This window comes from Convolutriloba macropyga, chromosome 4 (assembly GCF_964194025.1).
Source record: "Convolutriloba macropyga chromosome 4, txConMacr16.3, whole genome shotgun sequence".
Classification (NCBI taxonomy): Eukaryota; Metazoa; Xenacoelomorpha; order Acoela; family Convolutidae; genus Convolutriloba; species Convolutriloba macropyga.
This window is the reverse complement of record NC_134471.1, coordinates 37,203,212-37,221,102: the sequence shown is the minus strand read 5'-3', so window position 1 is coordinate 37,221,102 and position 17,891 is coordinate 37,203,212. Positions and strand designations below refer to the sequence as shown.

The 17,891-nt window shown below is 34.9% G+C and overlaps 1 protein-coding gene across 5 annotated transcripts in view; it reads right to left on the bottom strand.

Annotated features, from left to right (window-relative positions):
- Positions 1 to 17,891, bottom strand: part of LOC142337650 (uncharacterized) — a 224,756-nt gene that overhangs the window by 14,193 nt on the left and 192,672 nt on the right. For all 5 annotated transcript variants that reach the window (XM_075387045.1, XM_075387041.1, XM_075387044.1 and 2 more), the window contains one exon: positions 4,648 to 4,855. In XM_075387045.1, coding sequence (XP_075243160.1) covers positions 4,648 to 4,855 — 208 coding nt within the window. The remainder of the gene's footprint in view (positions 1 to 4,647; positions 4,856 to 17,891) is intronic.

The following is a 17,891-nucleotide window of genomic DNA, read 5'->3' as shown; positions in this document are numbered from 1 at the left end:
TTAAAGAGTGAAAAAAACACACAAGAATTCAACAAATGTTCCCAAAAGATCAAAAACGGAAAACCAAAAGTTTTGCATAAAAAAGACATACGTTCACATTGATTGCTCGAAAGTTCGTTCGAGAGCAATTCAAAAGCGTCTAAAAAAGCGAAATAGCAAAATGGGTCAAGATATGAGAGATTGTCAAAAAAATTCTCAAATGCACAGTTGCTTTTTAATATGGTTTAGAAACATAAACCGACTAATGTCGGAAGAATTGCTCTCGAACGACAGGCGGGTGGAGAAACTTTTGACCCCACCGGCATTCGAACCACATGCACTGCCGACTGTGCTATTTGGTCCTTTCTTTTGCTATGCTGCAACCAACTTTATATTACCGACAAGCTTTACTTCGGAGTGAGTGCAATAGAGATCACTCAAAAATTACGAACAAATGCGTGAAAAAGTCAAATGAGAAGTCAAATAATGTTCTAGAAGAAAATCGCAAAATGATCAAGCCAAAAATTTGCATAAAAAAGTTCAACACGTTTACAATAATTGTTATGAACTTCGTTCAAGAGCAATTAAAAACCACATTACGAGAAACAAGTGAGTAAAACCAAAAAAAGCTTCAAAGATGCCCCAAGTGATAAAAAAAATTACATCTACTCGTCTCGCTCGGTCTCAAAAATCCGGTAAGATGAGAAAAACGCTGTTCCTTTTCTCTGCTCTTCAATTCTTTCAGCCGTTTAAACCAACATAGCTGGCAAATTGTCAGAAAATAGCCGTAATAGCTTCATAGATCTGTAGTCTGAAATAGAAGGTAAAGAAGACAGGCCAAAAAGAAACTTATTCTTTTCATTAAGGGCTGAGATGTTAAATTTTGATTCGGATTCTGTATAACTCATTGCTGTTTCTATTTGCTGCTCTTAAATAGCCTTCAATTAGAGTGACAAGCACTCATTTGACTTTATCTCTTGGAATTAAAGCAAAGAAAGGTCAATTTTAGAGTGAGGAAGTCATTTTGAAAAGTGAGGTAAGTCACGTGTGACCAAAAATTAAATCACAATTAAATCAAAAAACTTCTAAAAGTCGAAAGGTTAAATAGTTGAAAACAAATTCATTGAAAATAAAAACCAAGCAGTAACTTTTTATCAAAACGTGGAATAGCATTTGTCGCACTTGAGAATAGACAACTATCAACAATTGAGGAAAAACTTTAGGAAACCTTAAAGAAATTGCAGATTTTATCAAAAAAATGCTAAAATTCGAGATAAAATGTTAAAAACCAATCCACTGTTATTAGAAAATATGCAGTTCCCTATTATCAAAACTTAGAGGATATTTCTTGGTCACTGAAGCTGGAAAAACAAGAAAAATGACAAAAATTTTCCAAATACCTGAAAAAAATGCGAGTTTTGTCAAAAAATTGCTAAAATTTGTGATATTTTAAAGTTGAAACGTATTCAATGGCCACATAAAACTTTTAGTAACTTATTATCTAACCCCTAATAAGGTTTTCTGCCCCCTGGGATTCAAACAACTTGAATTATGAGAATAAATGACAAAAAAATATTAAAAAAATGCAAGTTATGTCAAAAACTGCTAAAATTCGTGACAGCAAAAAGTTGAAAACCATTCCATTACCACTAGAAACTATGCAGTAATCTATTATCAGAACCTACATGAGGTTTCTTGATACCTAGGGCTGAAAAAAACTGAAAAGAACTGAAAAAAAGGCAAAAATTTTCAAAAATCCTGAAAAAAATTGCGAAAATTAGTATCATTTTGGGTGTTCGTTTATACAGAATCAAAACATAGAGCTCATAAAAAGATCATAACAAGCAATTGTGTCTCCAAAAGGCCTTTGTGAACTTTTAAAAACTTCAATCTGATACTAATCACAAAAACATGAAAAATTGCACCATTTTGAGCCCAAAAACTCCTAAACTTGACCATTTAACCTTCAATTAAGGCCATCCCAGCAGCTGCACCTCTGTAAGCACTTGATGGACTACTAAAGCCCACTTTGGTCCTGTAATGAAGCTTAATGCCCGCTGGGCTTTACCTGTTTATCCCGTTTTGAAAGATCAAAGTCATTGAAAAATGTGTGAACACATCTTAAAAAAAAACACAGCGCACCAATACAATTCAAATTCTTTGAGTTGTAAAAAGACAAAGAGAAGGCCAATAATAGCCTCAGCTATCGTTTCGCGGCTATTAATAAACACTTGTTTTCACGGGCAGCATTGCCTTTTACATTCTGTTTTAAATACACTCCAAAAATAGCCATCAAATAGCCGCCGTTGACGCACATCGGGATTTGAAAAAACGAGGTAGAAACTGACAGAAATATTTTCCTAACTTCGAAAAGTGCTCAAATTTGACATGCAATTTCATTTACATTCTAAATCCATACTTAATTCAGCTTCTAAAGTGAAAGGTATTAAACTTAATGCTAATGTCAGCTAGCAATCGCTTTAATAACCTTAGAGAAAATATTGCACTATGACTTAATAACCGAGCTTTATCGGTTTATTCCGTTTCTTTTGATTTTGCTTTTTTGACTTTGACAGTATTGACCACATTGCGTAATTCACTGTGTAAAAGAAAGTAAAATCCAGTCAGTTGAAACAGTGAGTGAAGTAAGTCAGAAGTCTAACGTGAAAATCGCGACTTAAGTAAAAAGAAAAACGTGATCAAAAGGTTAAACGATTTTAAAAAATGAGAGCGCCTAAATAATAGCCGTTGAGAGGCTGACGGCGGCTATTACACAATCTTAATAGAAATTGATAAGAATCCGTTCAGAACCGATAGTCGTCAGTTCAAATCCGTCAGTGAGTGAGGCAAGTCAGAAGTCAAGGTTGAAATCGTGACTTATGGAAAAGAAAAATGAGATCAAAAGGTAAAGCGATTTAACAAAAACATAGCAGGAAATGTCCTGACCTACAATTCTAAATATTTTCATTGACTAAACAAAAAAACTAGACCTTGAATACTTGATCGAAAAAACCACTGAAAAAAAATCCCAGTAGAAACTCAAAAAACGGTTAAAATCAAAAGAGGAAATGCAGCATGTGAACAAAAAACAACTAGAGAGAAAGCACATTTTAGTTCATACAACGTTTTCTTTCTTTAAACTTGATTAGAATTGGATTGGAAAAAGTTGACGCCGCGAAACCACTCGCTTTCTCGCAACACTTCCTGTTTCGGCGTGACCAAAATCACTACTCAAATTTGTCTCCAAAAATCATGAAAATGTGTGAACAGATCTTAAAAAACATAACCGGAAGAATTCTGAAAACGACCCGGAGTAGAAAAACAGACAATCCTCACTGACCTGAAGCACCTCCTGCTTGATTACACTAAAAATTTTGAAAGAATAACAGGAAAACTCGTGAGAAAAGAAAATGACAAAAAAAATAAAACGTATCTGAAACAATTTACGTCAACGTGCGACTTCAAAAGAACAGGCAAGACTTAGCAATACAGATATACAAGTAGTTCGCATTATAATATCAATTGGAAGACTTCAATTATAACTGCATAGTTGTATAACAAAACCTATAGAATTCATTTCAAATGAGAATTGATCCAAACGACAGCGAAAAACAAAACTGGAAGAAATAGGCAAAAACTGAGAAAACAGACAAAAAATGGCAAAAACTTGCTAAAATTTAACTCAGATTTTCTTTAAAAAAACAACCCAAAGTTACAACTACTCAAATTGATAGACAACCAAAAGTGCCAAAAGAACTTATTTCAACTACAAAATAACCCAAATGCTATTAAAAGATTGAAGGAGAACAGAAAAATTGCTTTAAAAAGCTTAAAACGAGGCAAAATGTTTAAAGTAGCTAAAAATTGACACCAAAGTGTAAAATTCGCTTCAGATGGTCAAAAAAGCTTCGAAACGCACTAATACCAGTTGAGAAAATTGAGCGAAACACCTTTGACTGAAAAAGTGGGAGTTTAAGCTATAAAGACTGCTTTTAAAAAGCCGCACCTGATCAAAAATTTCCGCTCGCTCAGTGAAAATTTTTTTACACCAACTTTTCTCGCTCTCTCAAATAATTGACATGAAAAAACACCACTCTCTTCTCTCAGCTCACTGACCTTAAAAACTTTGTTTTAACGCATTTCACTTCTTGTTTCAAATACACTGTAACAAAATTACAGATCAAACATTAAAAAAGACGCTCCGCTAATACTCCTCTTCGAGTGGTAAAAAGACAGCGCCCCAATACAATTCAAATTCTTTGAATTGTAAAAAGAAGGAGAGCGCCTAAATAATAGCCTTTTAGAGGCTGACGGCGGTTATTAAAAATTATCGATCCAAAAAAGGCACTCCACCAACACTCCTCTTCGAATCGTAAACAAAAAGGCCCGCTATAATAGCTGCTAGCTGAGCAGATGAGGTCGGCTAGTAAAAACTACAAGGAACATTTACTTGGGTGACGTTCACTATCGAGGTTGTCGTCATGCAGATACATGTGTCCAAACAATCGTTAATACAAGTGATCAAATTACAAGACATTTGGCCAAATTAACAGGAAGCTATGTTTCTGTACCATGCGGATAGCGAGCAACAAAGTTTAAGGCTCAACTTTCAACTTTTCAAGATCAACATTTCAACTTATGATATCATGGGGAAAATTATCAGCTTACCGATAGTGCACTGAACAGTCTGCGAATCATTAAGGGCAGTACCCTCGGATGTGTTGGATTTTACGATGAAGCTGTAAGATACTCCAGGGTTATCAAACTTGATGAAGTAATCAACAGAAGCGTTTGAATTGTTCAAAGCATCCCCATAAGGTCTCCACACAGCGGTTTCTTGATTTTGTATACCGGTTTTGCCCATTACTTGGTAGGTCTGAAAGGAAGCAAAAATAGTAAACAAAAGGTTACAAGATAGAAAGCAATCACACAAAAAAGCACCGGCACCTTGCTAAAAAAGCAAGGTGCCGGTTCAGAAGTAATTTCACGTTGTGTTGAATCAAACTCGCTTATAATATGAAGCTCATTTCACTCATGTTTTCAGACAGCATAAATGATAGGCATCCGCAAATTGAAAAAAATTCATGGAATACCCGATTTGCTTTGAATGATGGACGAAAACAACGCCATTACGTCATCAATAAGGTTTTGGCTCTATGTCGTTTCGCGTACCTCGAAACCATTTCCGGGAATATCTAAAGTGCTCTTAATCATGTTCTGATTCTGTTGGTTTATAAAGACCTTCTTTTTGGACTGTTCTGACAGCAAAAAACTCAAAACACAAAACGCAAAAAACAGGTTTGTTAAACCAATAGAATCAGAACATGATCCAGAGCAAATAAGATATTCCAGTAAATGGTTTCAAGGTACGCGAAACGAAGTAGAGCAAAACCTTAACTCTGCTTGATTGCGTAATTTAATGATAAACATAACCGGCAGATTGCCGGAAAATAGCCACCGTTGATTCCAATAAGCATGATTGGGATTGAAAGAATAGATATTGAAAAAACATAACCGACTAACGTCGGGCAAATTGCTCTCAAACGACCGGTGAGCGGTTGGCTTCGTCAGTAGCTAGCCACGGGGGGGGGGGGGGGGCTGGGGGGCTGGTGCACCGGGGGCTGATGGGGGCAACATTGGGTTGGGGGGGCAACAGCGCGGTGGGGGTTGGAGGCAATAGTGGGGGGGGGGGGGGAGCGGGAGGGTGTCTCAACCTCTAAGAACCGCCCTTCACACCATAAGTATAAGTATAAGTCTCCAAAACAGTTTGAGCTGAAACAGAGCTGACAGGCTCTAAGAGCGCTTAATGCCCGCTGGGCGCTACCTGTTTATCCCGTTTTTGAGGACGAAAAGTCAAAAGCGTCAGACGAAAAATCGGTCAAGCGAAAAATCGCATTAAAAAAGAAAGACCAACAGGACTAATCTAATTGCTACAACCTTCGTTTGAGAGCAATTAATAATGATTTTTTATACAAAAACACTTTTTAAGTTCGATTTATTTTGATGGCATTTCGTAGTTGAACATACTTCTGTTTCTTAGAGAGAGGCTACAGGGGCTACTATCAATACCAATAAGCATTAGAGAGAGAGAGAGAGAGGTAACTAATACTTATAGGAACGACGTTCAAATAGTGGGCATCTAAAAATGGGATTAATGGGTTTATCACGTTTCTATTTCTGACTTCAATTTTTATACTGACTCTGTTCATTTTGAATTGCTTTGCTGAGGAACTGATTTTCAAAATCACTTTTAGCAGAATGAGAGAAGAGAGAAATTAGCCTAGAGGAGTCAAAAAGATTTCAAGCAAAATATGAAAAAGCGGCAAAATGAGGTATAGCAAAACATTTTTTTGTTCGACGAAGTAAAAAAACATAGCAGGACAAGTCCTGACGTACAATTCAAAGAATTTTCATTGACTAAACAGAAAAACTAGACCTAGAATGGACAATGAGTGAATTGAGAAAATCATTTTTAAAAAAATCAGAACAAAAAAATAAGAAATAAACAGAAAATCAATGTCAAAATGCCGCATGTGAACAAAAAAACCACTAGCGAGAACTGAAAATCTAATTCAAACAAAAAGGTAGGCCTAGAATGAGCTGTGAATGGATTGGGAAAACCATTTAGAAAAAAATCCGATCCAAAAAATCGAAAAAACAGTAAAAATCAGAGTCAAATTGCCGCATGTGAACAAAAAACCACTACCGAGAAACCGAATTTTTGTTCAAACACCGTTTTCGCACTCTAATTTAAAATTAGAGCGAAAAAAATTCACGCCACAAAACCACTCGCTTTTTTGCTCCATTTCCTGTTTCGGCGTGACCAAAATCACTACTCCAATTTGACTTCAAAAATCATGAAAATGTGTGAACACATCTTAAAAAAAAAGACAGCGCCCCAATACAATTCAAATTCTTTGAATTGTAAAAATAGGAGCGCTATAATAGCCGGCTGAGAAGATGAGGGCGGCTATTAAAAAGAATCTAAACTTCCCTAGGTTGACAAAGAGTAAGGTAATTTTAAAAACATACCCGACAGATCGCCGGAAAATAGCCGCCGTTGATTCCAAGAAGCATGATTGGGATTGAACGAATAGAAGATATTGAAAAAAAAGATTTTTGCACAAAAGAAATTTTTAAGTCCGATTTATTTTGATGGCAATTCGTAGTTGAACATACTTCTGTTTCTTAGAGAGAGGCTACAGGGGCTACTATCAATACCAATAAGCATTAGAGAGAGAGAGAGAGAGGTAACTAATACTTATAGGAACTACGTTCAAATAGCGGGCATCTAAAATTGGGCTTTATGGGTTTATCCCGTTTCTATTTCTGACTTCAATTTTTTATACTGACTCTGTTCATTTTGAATTGCTTTGCTGAGCAACTGATGTTCAAATTCACTTTTAGCAGAATGAGAGAAGAGAGAAACTATCCTACAGAAGTCAAAAAGATTTCACGCAAAATGTCAAAAAAGCGGCAAAATGGTAAAGCGGAAAAAAGTTCGACGAAGTAAAAAATAGGAGCGCTATAATAGCCGGCTGAGAAGAAGAGGGCGGCTATTAATAAAAACTTTGAGAAAGGTAATTTTAGTAAGGTAATAAGACAAAGAGCAAGGTAATTTTTAAATTAAAAATTGTGAAAAGGGATTATTGCTGTCAATGAATGAGTCGTTCAAAATTGAGGACCCAAAATTTGCGAGTCAAAAAATGTTCCAATTTAATCCGTATATTCATTAGGTGCAATAAAAATGAACTCAGCCACTAAACTGGAGGACAAAAAGCTCAACAGTACCAAATTGCATCTATTCTTACGAGTTCTCCTAAATTGAAGCAATAAGTCCGAATGCGCGGGCTTTGTTGATACCATATTTCTTGACTAAGCGCCTTTACTCTGTTTTTTTTACGACTCGTTACGAAAACAACGCCACACATTCATTCAACTGAATCGGTGAGGTACATCAAGAGTCAAACGTGAAAACTGTGACTTGTGTAAAGCGAAAAACGCTTAAAACGAGCAAAACCTAAAGAAAACCTAAAAAATAGCAGGAAAAGTTTTGAATAACAATTTCGATTATTTACAGAAAACACTAAAAAAATGACTAGGATCGGACTTCGCAACTGAATTACGCTAAAACCTATCAAACAATCGAAAAAACAGTTAAAAACAGAAGTCAAATTGCCATGTGTAAATGAAAACTCTATAGAAAACCCAATAATTTGTTCACGCGCCGTTTTCTCACTCCATTTGGAAGACAAATTGCAGAAACCTCAGGAGCAATAAATTCTTTCCTTTTCGCTCCATTTTTTACTTTGCCTTGACCAAAATACAATTCGAATTGGACTTCTGATTGACATTTGAAGAAAGAGAGAAAAACTCTTCACAGAAAAAAAAGACAAGTGCCATCTGTCAATAACAGCAGTAAATCTCAATACATTTTAGGTTCTTTAAATGGTAATACGACTCCTGAAAAAGCGTTTTAGTTGATGACAAATGCTAAACATAGCTGGCAGATTGCCAGAAAATAGCCGCAATAGATTCGTAGATCGGCCGTCTAAAAAAACAGTAAAAAAGACAGACCAAAAAAATTTGCCTTTTCATTGAAGGCTGATCTGTTATATTTTGATTAAAAATCTGTATAAGTTATTGCTGCCTCTATTAGCTGATCTCAAATAACCTTCATTTAGAGTGACACACACCCATTTGACCTTATCTCTTTGAATTAAAGTAAATAAAAGTCAATTTCAAAGTGAGGAAGTCATTTTTGAGAGTGAGGTAAGTCAAGTGTGACCAAAAATTTAATCACGCGCATGAACAAAAAAACTCGCTCCACTAAGAGCGAAAAATGACGTCACACATGCAATTCAGTTGAAATTGCATGAACGAATGAACAAAAAGTGGCTGTGACGTCATATGGTCGTAACAAAAATCATGACGACGAAATAAAAAAAAAACCAAGAGAAGGCCAATAATAGCCCCAGCTATCGCTGTGCGGCTATTAATAATCAGTATAAAAGAAAGTACACATTCGACTAACGTCTGATGAATCACTTTAAAATGACTTGGATAAAAAAATGTTTCAAAGTGCAAAAGTCATCTGTACTGAGTGGGGCAAGTCTCGTATTATAGAAATCTAATGAAACAAATTATTTTAAACTTTTTCTCAGTGAGAGCTCAGATGTCAAGCGCAAAAAACTGATAGTCAGGGGCAAGTAATTCAGCAAATTGAGATCAGGTTTTCTGAGTGAAAAACGTAACATGAAAGACAGTTCAGCAGTCAAAAAGCATAGCCAGACAACCCGTGAACTAAAATGCACTAGACAAAAACTTGAAAAAGACCTTGAATTAATTTTGAAAACCATTTTAAAAACAAACTGGATCAAAAACACGAAAAAGGTTTCAAACAAAACAAATTGCCGCATGTAAACATAAGAGCATTATCGAGAATGAACTTTTGTTCAAATACCACACCGTTTTACCGCCTTCTGAAAAATCTTTTACCGAGTGAAAAAACTTTACAACACAAGAGCACCCGAATTTTCACTTGACTTCCTGACAAGAATCATGACTTGCTAAAAATTTGACTCAAAATTGAAAAAAAAATGAACCGTATACAAAATTACCGAAATATAGCATCGCTCCACTTCGAGCTTCGAAGCTATAAACAAAGCCCGCAGATTGCCGGAAAAAAGCCATCACTGCAGCAGAATGAGAGAAGCGTACATTTAAAAAAGTGTTCCAATTTAGTCTGCAGTTTCAATAGGCTAGATAAAATATGTTTGTATGTGCGGGTCTTTTTTTGGTTTCTGCCTTCTTTCTTGACTCAGCGCCTTCACAATTGAATTTTTTAATAACTCGTTCAGGAAAAACACAACATTCATTCAATTTGAAACAGTGAGGTGAATCAGGATAGAAACGTAAAAATTGCGAATTCTGTGAAACAAAAACACTTAAAGCGAACAGAACCTTCAGCCATAGATTCCCACAACCCCCGCAAGGAACTGAAAGGACAAAAACATAACCGACTAACGTCGGGCGAATTGCTCTCAAACGACTGTCAAGCTGTTAGCTTCGGTAGTAGCCAGATGGGTTTAAGGGGTGAAGTAAAAAATGCCTTAAAAAGACTGCAGGATTAATATAATTGCTACAAATTTTGTTTCAGAGCAATTAATAAAAATTGATTGTATAAAAGACTTGCAAACGATTTCACGCAAAAAGCAGCAACATGAGGTAGAAAGAACAATTTTTGTTCGCCAAGGTACAAAAAATAAATAGGAGCGCATTTTTAAATGAGAGTTTACAAGTTCTGGTATTCATACCAATAACAATAAGCCCTGATAACTAAGACTAAAAATAACACAGTTCAATCACGTGAAATTTAAAACTTGGCTTTATGAGTTTCTCATGTTCATATTCGTTTTTGTTTCGCTTTAAAGACCTCACATGGCTACTTCTAATTAAAATAACTTTCAGCAGAAAGAGAGTGTTACTGCCCTAGCGAAATCAAAAAGATTTTCAGCGAAAATTCAAAAAACGGCAAACTGAAACAAACTCCTGGTGGTGAAATAAAACCAGAGAAATACAAGTCCCTAAATTCAGCCAAACGGACACATGAAGTTTAACAAATTTATAGAAAACCAAAATCAAAGGTGTATAAAAGCAAGAATCTAAGGCAGGAAAAACAAAAAGTGTAAAAACCAGAAATTAGAAAACATAGCTGGCAGATTGCCAGAAAATAGCCGCAATAGATTCGTAGATCTGCAGTCTCAAAAAACAGTAAAAAAGACAGACAAAAAAAATCGTCTTTTAATTGAAGGCGGATATGTTATATTTTGATTAAAAATCTGTATAAGTTTTAAACCCTTATATTACATTCATTTAGAGTGACACACACCCCTTTGATCTTATCTCTTTGAATTAAGGTAAATAAGTCAATTTCAAAGTGAGGAAGTCATTTTTGAGAGAGGTAAGTCAAATGTGACCAAAAATTTAATCACGTCACGCGAATGAACAAAAATTGCTCCACTAAGAGCGAAAAATGACGTCACGCACGCACTTCAGTTGATATTGCATGAACGAATGAACAAAAGCAGATTTGAAGTGGTTGTGACGTCATATGGTCGTAAAAATCGCGACGACGAAATAAAAAAACCAAGAGAAGGCCAATAATAGCCCCAGCTATCGCTGTGCGGCTATTAAAAAGATTCGCAACAGCTTCATGGTGTCAATATATTTAAATACTGACAATTTCAAGTACAGAACACAAAAACGCATAAACACAAAACCCAGCTCTAAAATTTTTTATTGACAATTTGAGTTCAGCGAATTCTAAGATCACTTAAAACAGACCAAAAATTTTTGCTAAATTGTCTAATTGTTCAAGACATATGAGTTCTAAAAACCAATTCTTGCACCTAAAATTAGCACTAACACAAAAGCTAACTATCATATAGCAGAAATCTGGTTTTATATATAAGAAACAAACATGCGCAAGATTAACAAAAAAAACTCTCAAAAAAATGAAAAATTCGCGAGAAGCTATAATTCTTGCAGCTAGTGTCCTCAAAACCAAAACGCCCATTTTTCAAAACAACTGAGCTGTACCCATTAACCCACGCATAAGTCTTGAACCAACGAGGACAAAAAGTTCAAAAACAAAATTGCTAATTCATTCAAAATATAAAAGTCGTGACAACAATACCTTCACAGCAAACTTTATGCGACTAAATTATCCAGTTACCCACCTTGAAGCCCTAAAAAACTTTTTTGGTCCTAAAGACCGAAAAACTCGGAAGACAAAAATTTTCGAAAAAAAATTGCAAACATACCCGGCAGATTGCCCGAAAATAGCCGCCGCTGATTTCAATAAGCATGATTGGGATTGAAAGAATAGAAGATATTGAAAAAAAAAAGATTTTTCTACAAAAATATTTTTTATATCCAATTTATTTTGATGGCATTTCGTAGTTGAACATAACGAACTTCTGTTTCTTAGAGAGAGGCTACAGGGGCTACTATCAATACCAAACATAACCGACTAAACGTCGGAAGAATTGCTCTTGAACGACTAGTGGGAGCTCCAATCAATTAAAGCCTGCTTCAGTCGGGGGGGGGGGCTTAAATGGGACTAAGAAGTTCTATAGTGGGCGCACTTTTTCGGCGCACTTTTCAATTGACTTTTAGTATTGCATTTTCAAATTGCCGCCAATTGAGTTCAGCTGATTGAAATTGTGATTGAGAGAGAATTTTAGATCACGCGAAATGCAAAAAGTCAAGGGCGTAAAAGTCACTCGAAAAGTCAAAATTGTCAAGCGCAAATTTTGCATAAATAAGCATTAGAGATGGTAACTAAGACTATAGGAACGACGTTCAAATAGCGGACATCTAAAATTGGGCTTTATGGGTTTATCCCGTTTCTACTTCTGACTTCAATTTTTTATACTGACTCTGTTCATTTTGAATTGCTTTGCTGAGCAACTGATGTTCAAAATCTATTTTAGCAGAATGAGAGAAGAGAGAAACTAGCCTAGAGAAGTCAAAAAGATATCACTCAAAATGTTGAAAAAGCGGCAAAATGAGGTAATACGAAACATTTTTTTATTCAACGAAGTAAAAAAAATAGGAGCGCTATAATAGCCGGCTGAGAAGATGAGGGCCGCTATTAAAAATAATAAGTCATTGTGTTAACAGTTTGTCAAAAAAAAACCTCGTTAAGCAAGAACAACAAAAACTGCACAATTTGGGTCTCAGAAAATTCAAACGGTGTTATTTTCATCTTCAATTTGGGCCTTCCCAAGAACTCCAGGCCACACATAGCACTTGAAAGATTACTGATGCCAGCTTAGGGCCTCTAATGAAAATTAATGCCCACTGGTCCTTACCTGTATAACCCGTTTTAAAAGCTCAAAGTCATGAAAAAAGTTGAAACACATCTGTGAAAACATTACACCATTCAGCAACCACAGTACAGGTAAAATTCTATACAGTAGAGAGAGAGAGAGAGTGCGAGAACACTTTATTTGTACTTCAGACCACATGTCCTGAGAGGACAAGCTTGCAAATAAACAGTGTAGGATCAGTCAATGTAAAACAGCCGGCAGATTGTCTGAAAAAAACCGCGATAGCTTCGTATATCTGCAATTGCAAACAGATAGTAAACAAAACAGAGTTATATTGTGATCAAGATTCTGTTTAACTTATTGCTATTTCTATTATCTGCTCTCAAATAACCTTCAGCTAGAGCGACACACACTAAATTGACCTTATCTCCTTGAAATAAAGTAAAAGAAAGCCGATTTAAGAGAGGAAGCCACGCATGACAAAAAATTAATCACGCGAATGAAGAAAACCTCTTTCTACCAAGATTTAAAAATGACATCACGCACGCCATTCAGTTTAAATTGCATGCACGAATGAATAAAAAGCAGATTTAAAGTGATCGTGACATCGTATGGTTGTTAACAAAATCTTGACGAAATTTGAAGAAAGGTCAAATAATAGCCCCAGCTATCGCTTTGCGGATATTAAACAAAACTATATAGTAGAGGTAGAAAAGTTAGAACTCACGTCTATACCTGAAGTCCTTCAAGCTCAAGCCCATATTATGAAAAACGGATTTTTAATGAAAAAATCAGAAAATGATTATTCAAGAGATCAAAAAATTAGTGTGAGGTAGGTTTTCTGATATAAGTTATTCCACTACGCAAAATGTTGGAGAAAAAAATTTGAAAATGGAATGTATGTAGTATCTGTTTGTTCGGCCTGCATTATCCTTTCTTTAGATAATCACGTTGTCCTGACGTGTTTTTTAATCTCAATCTTTTGTCAAATATTAAAAGCAGGTAAGGACCCTTTGAGGTACTTTTGACAAAAATAAACGGAACTTTTCAATTCCAATCTTAATCCGTGCGACTTTATGCTTGAATTTCAGGTTATTTACCGGCATGTAACTTCCTTTGCTGCAACAGACTAACAATCCCAAACTTAATTGTTTTCCACCTGTGCCATAAAGTTTTCCGCTTATTTGGATAAGAAATTAGCTGAATAGTTTAAATGCGACAAAACTAAACGTTCTAATACAAAGATTCTTGAGCGTAGTGGAAGCGCTGATGAAATTCATTTAGCAGACTTAATAGCTATTGCTATTATTTTAGAATGTCTTTAACCTCTTAATGAAAATTGAGATAGGGGTCCAACTCAACGCCCAAACATTTTTCCGCAGCATTTAGAGTCTTTCTTTTGTAGATGATCTAATATTTGCATTGCAAGTTTCTGCTCAAATAATTCTGCAAAGACTGCAGTTATTGATATAAGCCTAATAGTTGATTGGCTCGGGAGCATCACATTTTTTGAAAAAAGGTACATAAGCGTGCTTTAAGGAAAAGTTTGGTTCCTGATAGATTTAATTAAAATACGTTAGAGCTTCATGTAGCTCAGTTTTCTAGCTAGTACTGCCCAAGCATGAATAGAAGAAGGCCCTGATGATTTATTAGTGCTGAGTTTTCATGGCATCTAGGCATTGCTTTTTTGGAATAAAACAACGAAAATTTATTTGCATCCAATTCTTTTATGTTGCAATCTTTTTCTGTTTAGTCACCAGCCCTGGAAAACCGATAGTTGAGAAGATTGGCTATGTTCTTTTTATCTTTTCGGTGATTAAAAGTTTCTTAATTGGTGAATTTCGTCAGATTTTCCTGAAGGTTCTCTCATTCTATTCGTTCTATTAATGAAACTCAATTAGCTTTTCCCGACTGCAGTTTGTTCAATCAAAACTAGCAGGCCCGCAAAAGCATCACCAGAAAATCATTTAAAAGAATAGGTTTAAAATTGAGCTTTTTTTCGTACCAGCTCGGGCTGTAAGCCATGACCCTCGTTCAACAGCCAGAGGTATTGCGTTACGTTACCGATGTGTTTGGTTTAGTATATTACCCCAAGTAACACCAATTTTTTGATCGAAGACTTAATTGACTTTGCTATCTTGACAAAGTGAGACGACAAAGATATTGAGAAAAGAAAGTGAGAAAAGAAAGTTAGAAAAGAAAGTGAGAAAAGAAAGTGAGAAGAGAAAGTGAGAAAAGAAAGTGAGAAAAGAAAATGAGAAAAGAAAGTGAGAAGAGAAAGTGAGAAAAGAAAGTAAAAAAAAAACTGAGTAAGAAAAGGAAGTGACAAAAGAAAGTGAAAAAAGAAAGGAAGGAAAAGTGGGAAGACAAAGTGAGAAAAAGAAGAGAAAAGAAAGTGAGAAAAGAAAGCGAGAAAAGAAGGTGAGAAAAGAAAGTGAGAAAAGAAAGTGAGAAGAGAAAGTGAGAAAAGAAAGTAAAAAAAAACTGAGAAAAGAAAGTGAGAAAAGAGAGTAAGAAAAGAAAGTGAAAACAGAAAGGAAGGAAAAGTGAGAGGACAAAGTGAGAAAAGAAAGTGAGAAAAGAAAGTGAAAAAAGAAAGGAAGGAAAAGTGAGAAGACAGAGTGCGAAAAGAAAGGGAGAAAAGAAATTGAGAAAAAGAGAGAAAAAAGTGAGAAAAGAAAGTGAGAAAAAAGTGAGAAACAGAAATTGAGAAAAGAAAGTGAGAAGAGAAATTGAGAAAAGAAAGTGAGAAGACAAAGTGAGAAGACAAAGTGGGATAAGAAAGTGAGAAAAGAAAGTGAGAAAAGAAAGTGAGAAAAAAAATCGAGAAAAGATTTTAACAAAAGAAAGTGCGAAAAGAAAGTGAGACAAAATTGAGAAAAGAAAGGGAGAAGACAAAGTGCGAAGAAAAAGTGGGAATAGAAAGTGAGAAAAGAAAGTGAAAAGAAAGTGAGAAAAGAAAGTGAAAAAAAAGTGAGAAAAGAAATCGAGAAAAGAAAGCGAAAGAAAGTGAGAAAAAGAGAAAAAAGTGAGAAAAGAAAGTGAGAAAAAGGAGAGAAAAAGAAAGTGAGAAAAGAAAGTGAGAAAAGAAATTGAGAAAAGAAAGTGAGAAGTCAAAGTGAGAAGACAAAGTGGAAAAAGAAAGTGAGAAAAGAAAGTGAGAAAAGAAAGTAAGAAAAGAAATCGAGAAAAGATATTGAGTAAATAAAGTGAGAAAAGAAAGTGAGAAAAAAATGAGAAAGAAAGTGAGTAAAAAGTGAGAAAAGAAAGTGATAGAAGAAAGTGAGAAAAGAGTGAGAAAAGAAAGTGAGAAAAGAAAGTGAGAAGAGAAAAGACAGTGAGAAAAGAAAGTGAGAAACGAAAGTGAGAAAAAAGTGAAAAGAAATCGAGAAAAGAAAGCGAGAAAAGAAAGTGAGAAAAAGAGAGAAAAAAAGTGAGAAAAGAAAATGAGAAAAAAGTGAGAAGAAAGTGAGAAAAGAAAGTGAGAAAAGAAATTGAGAAAAGAACGTGAGACGACAAAGTGGGAAAAGAAAGTGAGAAAAGAAAGTGAGAAAAGAAAGTAAGAAAAGAAATCGAGAAAAGATATTGAGTAAATAAAGTGAGAAAAGAAAGTGAGAAGAAAGTGAGAAGAAAGTGAGTAAAAAGTGAGAAAAGAAAGTGATAGAAGAAAGTGAGAAAAGAGAGTGAGAAAAGAAAGTGAGAAAAGAAAGAGAGAAAAGAAATTGAGAAAAGAAAGTGAAAAAAGAAGGGAAGGAAAAGTGAGAAGACAAAGTGAGAAAAGAAAGTAAGAAAAGAAAGTGAGAAAAGAAAGCGAAAAAAGAAAGTGAGAAAAGAAAGTGAGAAAACAAAGAAAGAAAAGAACGTGAGAAAAGAAATTGAAAAAAGGAAAGGAAGGAAAAGTGAGAAGACAGAGTGAGAAGACAAAGTGAGAAAAGAAAGTGAGAAAAGAAATTGAGAAAAGAAAGTGAGAAGAGAAATTGAGAAAAGAAAGTGAGAAGACAAAGTGAGAAGACAAAGTGGGATAAGAAAGTGAGAAAAGAAAGTGAAAAGAAAGTGAGAAAAGAAAGTGAGAAAAGAAAGTGAAAAGTGAGAAAAGAAATCGAGAAAAGAAAGCGAGAAAAGAAAGTGAGAAAAAAAATCGAGAAAAGATATTAACAAAAGAAAGTGCGAAAAGAAAGTGAGACAAAATTGAGAAAAGAAAGTGAGAAAAGAAAGGGAGAAGACAAAGTGCGAACAAAAAGTGGGAATAGAAAGTGAGAAAAGAAAGTGAAAAGAAAGTGAGAAAAGAAAGTGAGAAAAGAAAGTGAAAAAAAGTGAGAAAAGAAATCGAGAAAAGAAAGCGAGAAAAGAAAGTGAGAAAAAGAGAAAAAAGTGAGAAAAGAAAGTGAGAAAAAAGTGAGAAAAAGAAAGTGAGAAAAGAAAGTGAGAAAAGAAATTGAGAAAAGAAAGTGAGAAGTCAAAGTGAGAAGACAAAGTGGGAAAAGAAAGTGAGAAAAGAAAGTGAGAAAAGAAAGTAAAAAAAGAAATCGAGAAAAGATATTGAGTAAATAAAGTGAGAAAAGAAAGTGAGAAAAAAATGAGAAACAAAGTGAGTAAAAAGTGAGAAAAGAAAGTGATAGAAGAAATTGAGAAAAGAGAGTGAGAAAAGAAAGTGAGAAAAGAAAGTGAGAAGAGAAAAGACAGTGAGAAAAGAAAGTGAGAAACGAAAGTGAGAAAAGAAAGTGAGAAAAAAGTGAAAAGAAATCGAGAAAAGAAAGCGAGAAAAGAAAGTGAGAAAAAGAGAAAAAAAGTGAGAAAAGAAAATGAGAAAAAAGTGAGAAAAAGAAAGTGAGAAAACAAAGTGAGAAAAGAAATTGAGAAAAGAAAGTGAGAAGACAAAGTGAGAAGACAAAGTGGGAAAAGAAAGTGAGAAAAGAAAGTGAGAAAAGAAAGTAAGAAAAGAAATCGAGAAAAGATATTGAGTAAATAAAGTGAGAAAAGAAAGTGAGAAGAAAGTGAGTAACAAGTGAGAAAAGAAAGTGATAGAAGAAAGTGAGAAAAGAGAGTGAGAAAAGAAAGTGAGAAAAGACAGTGAGA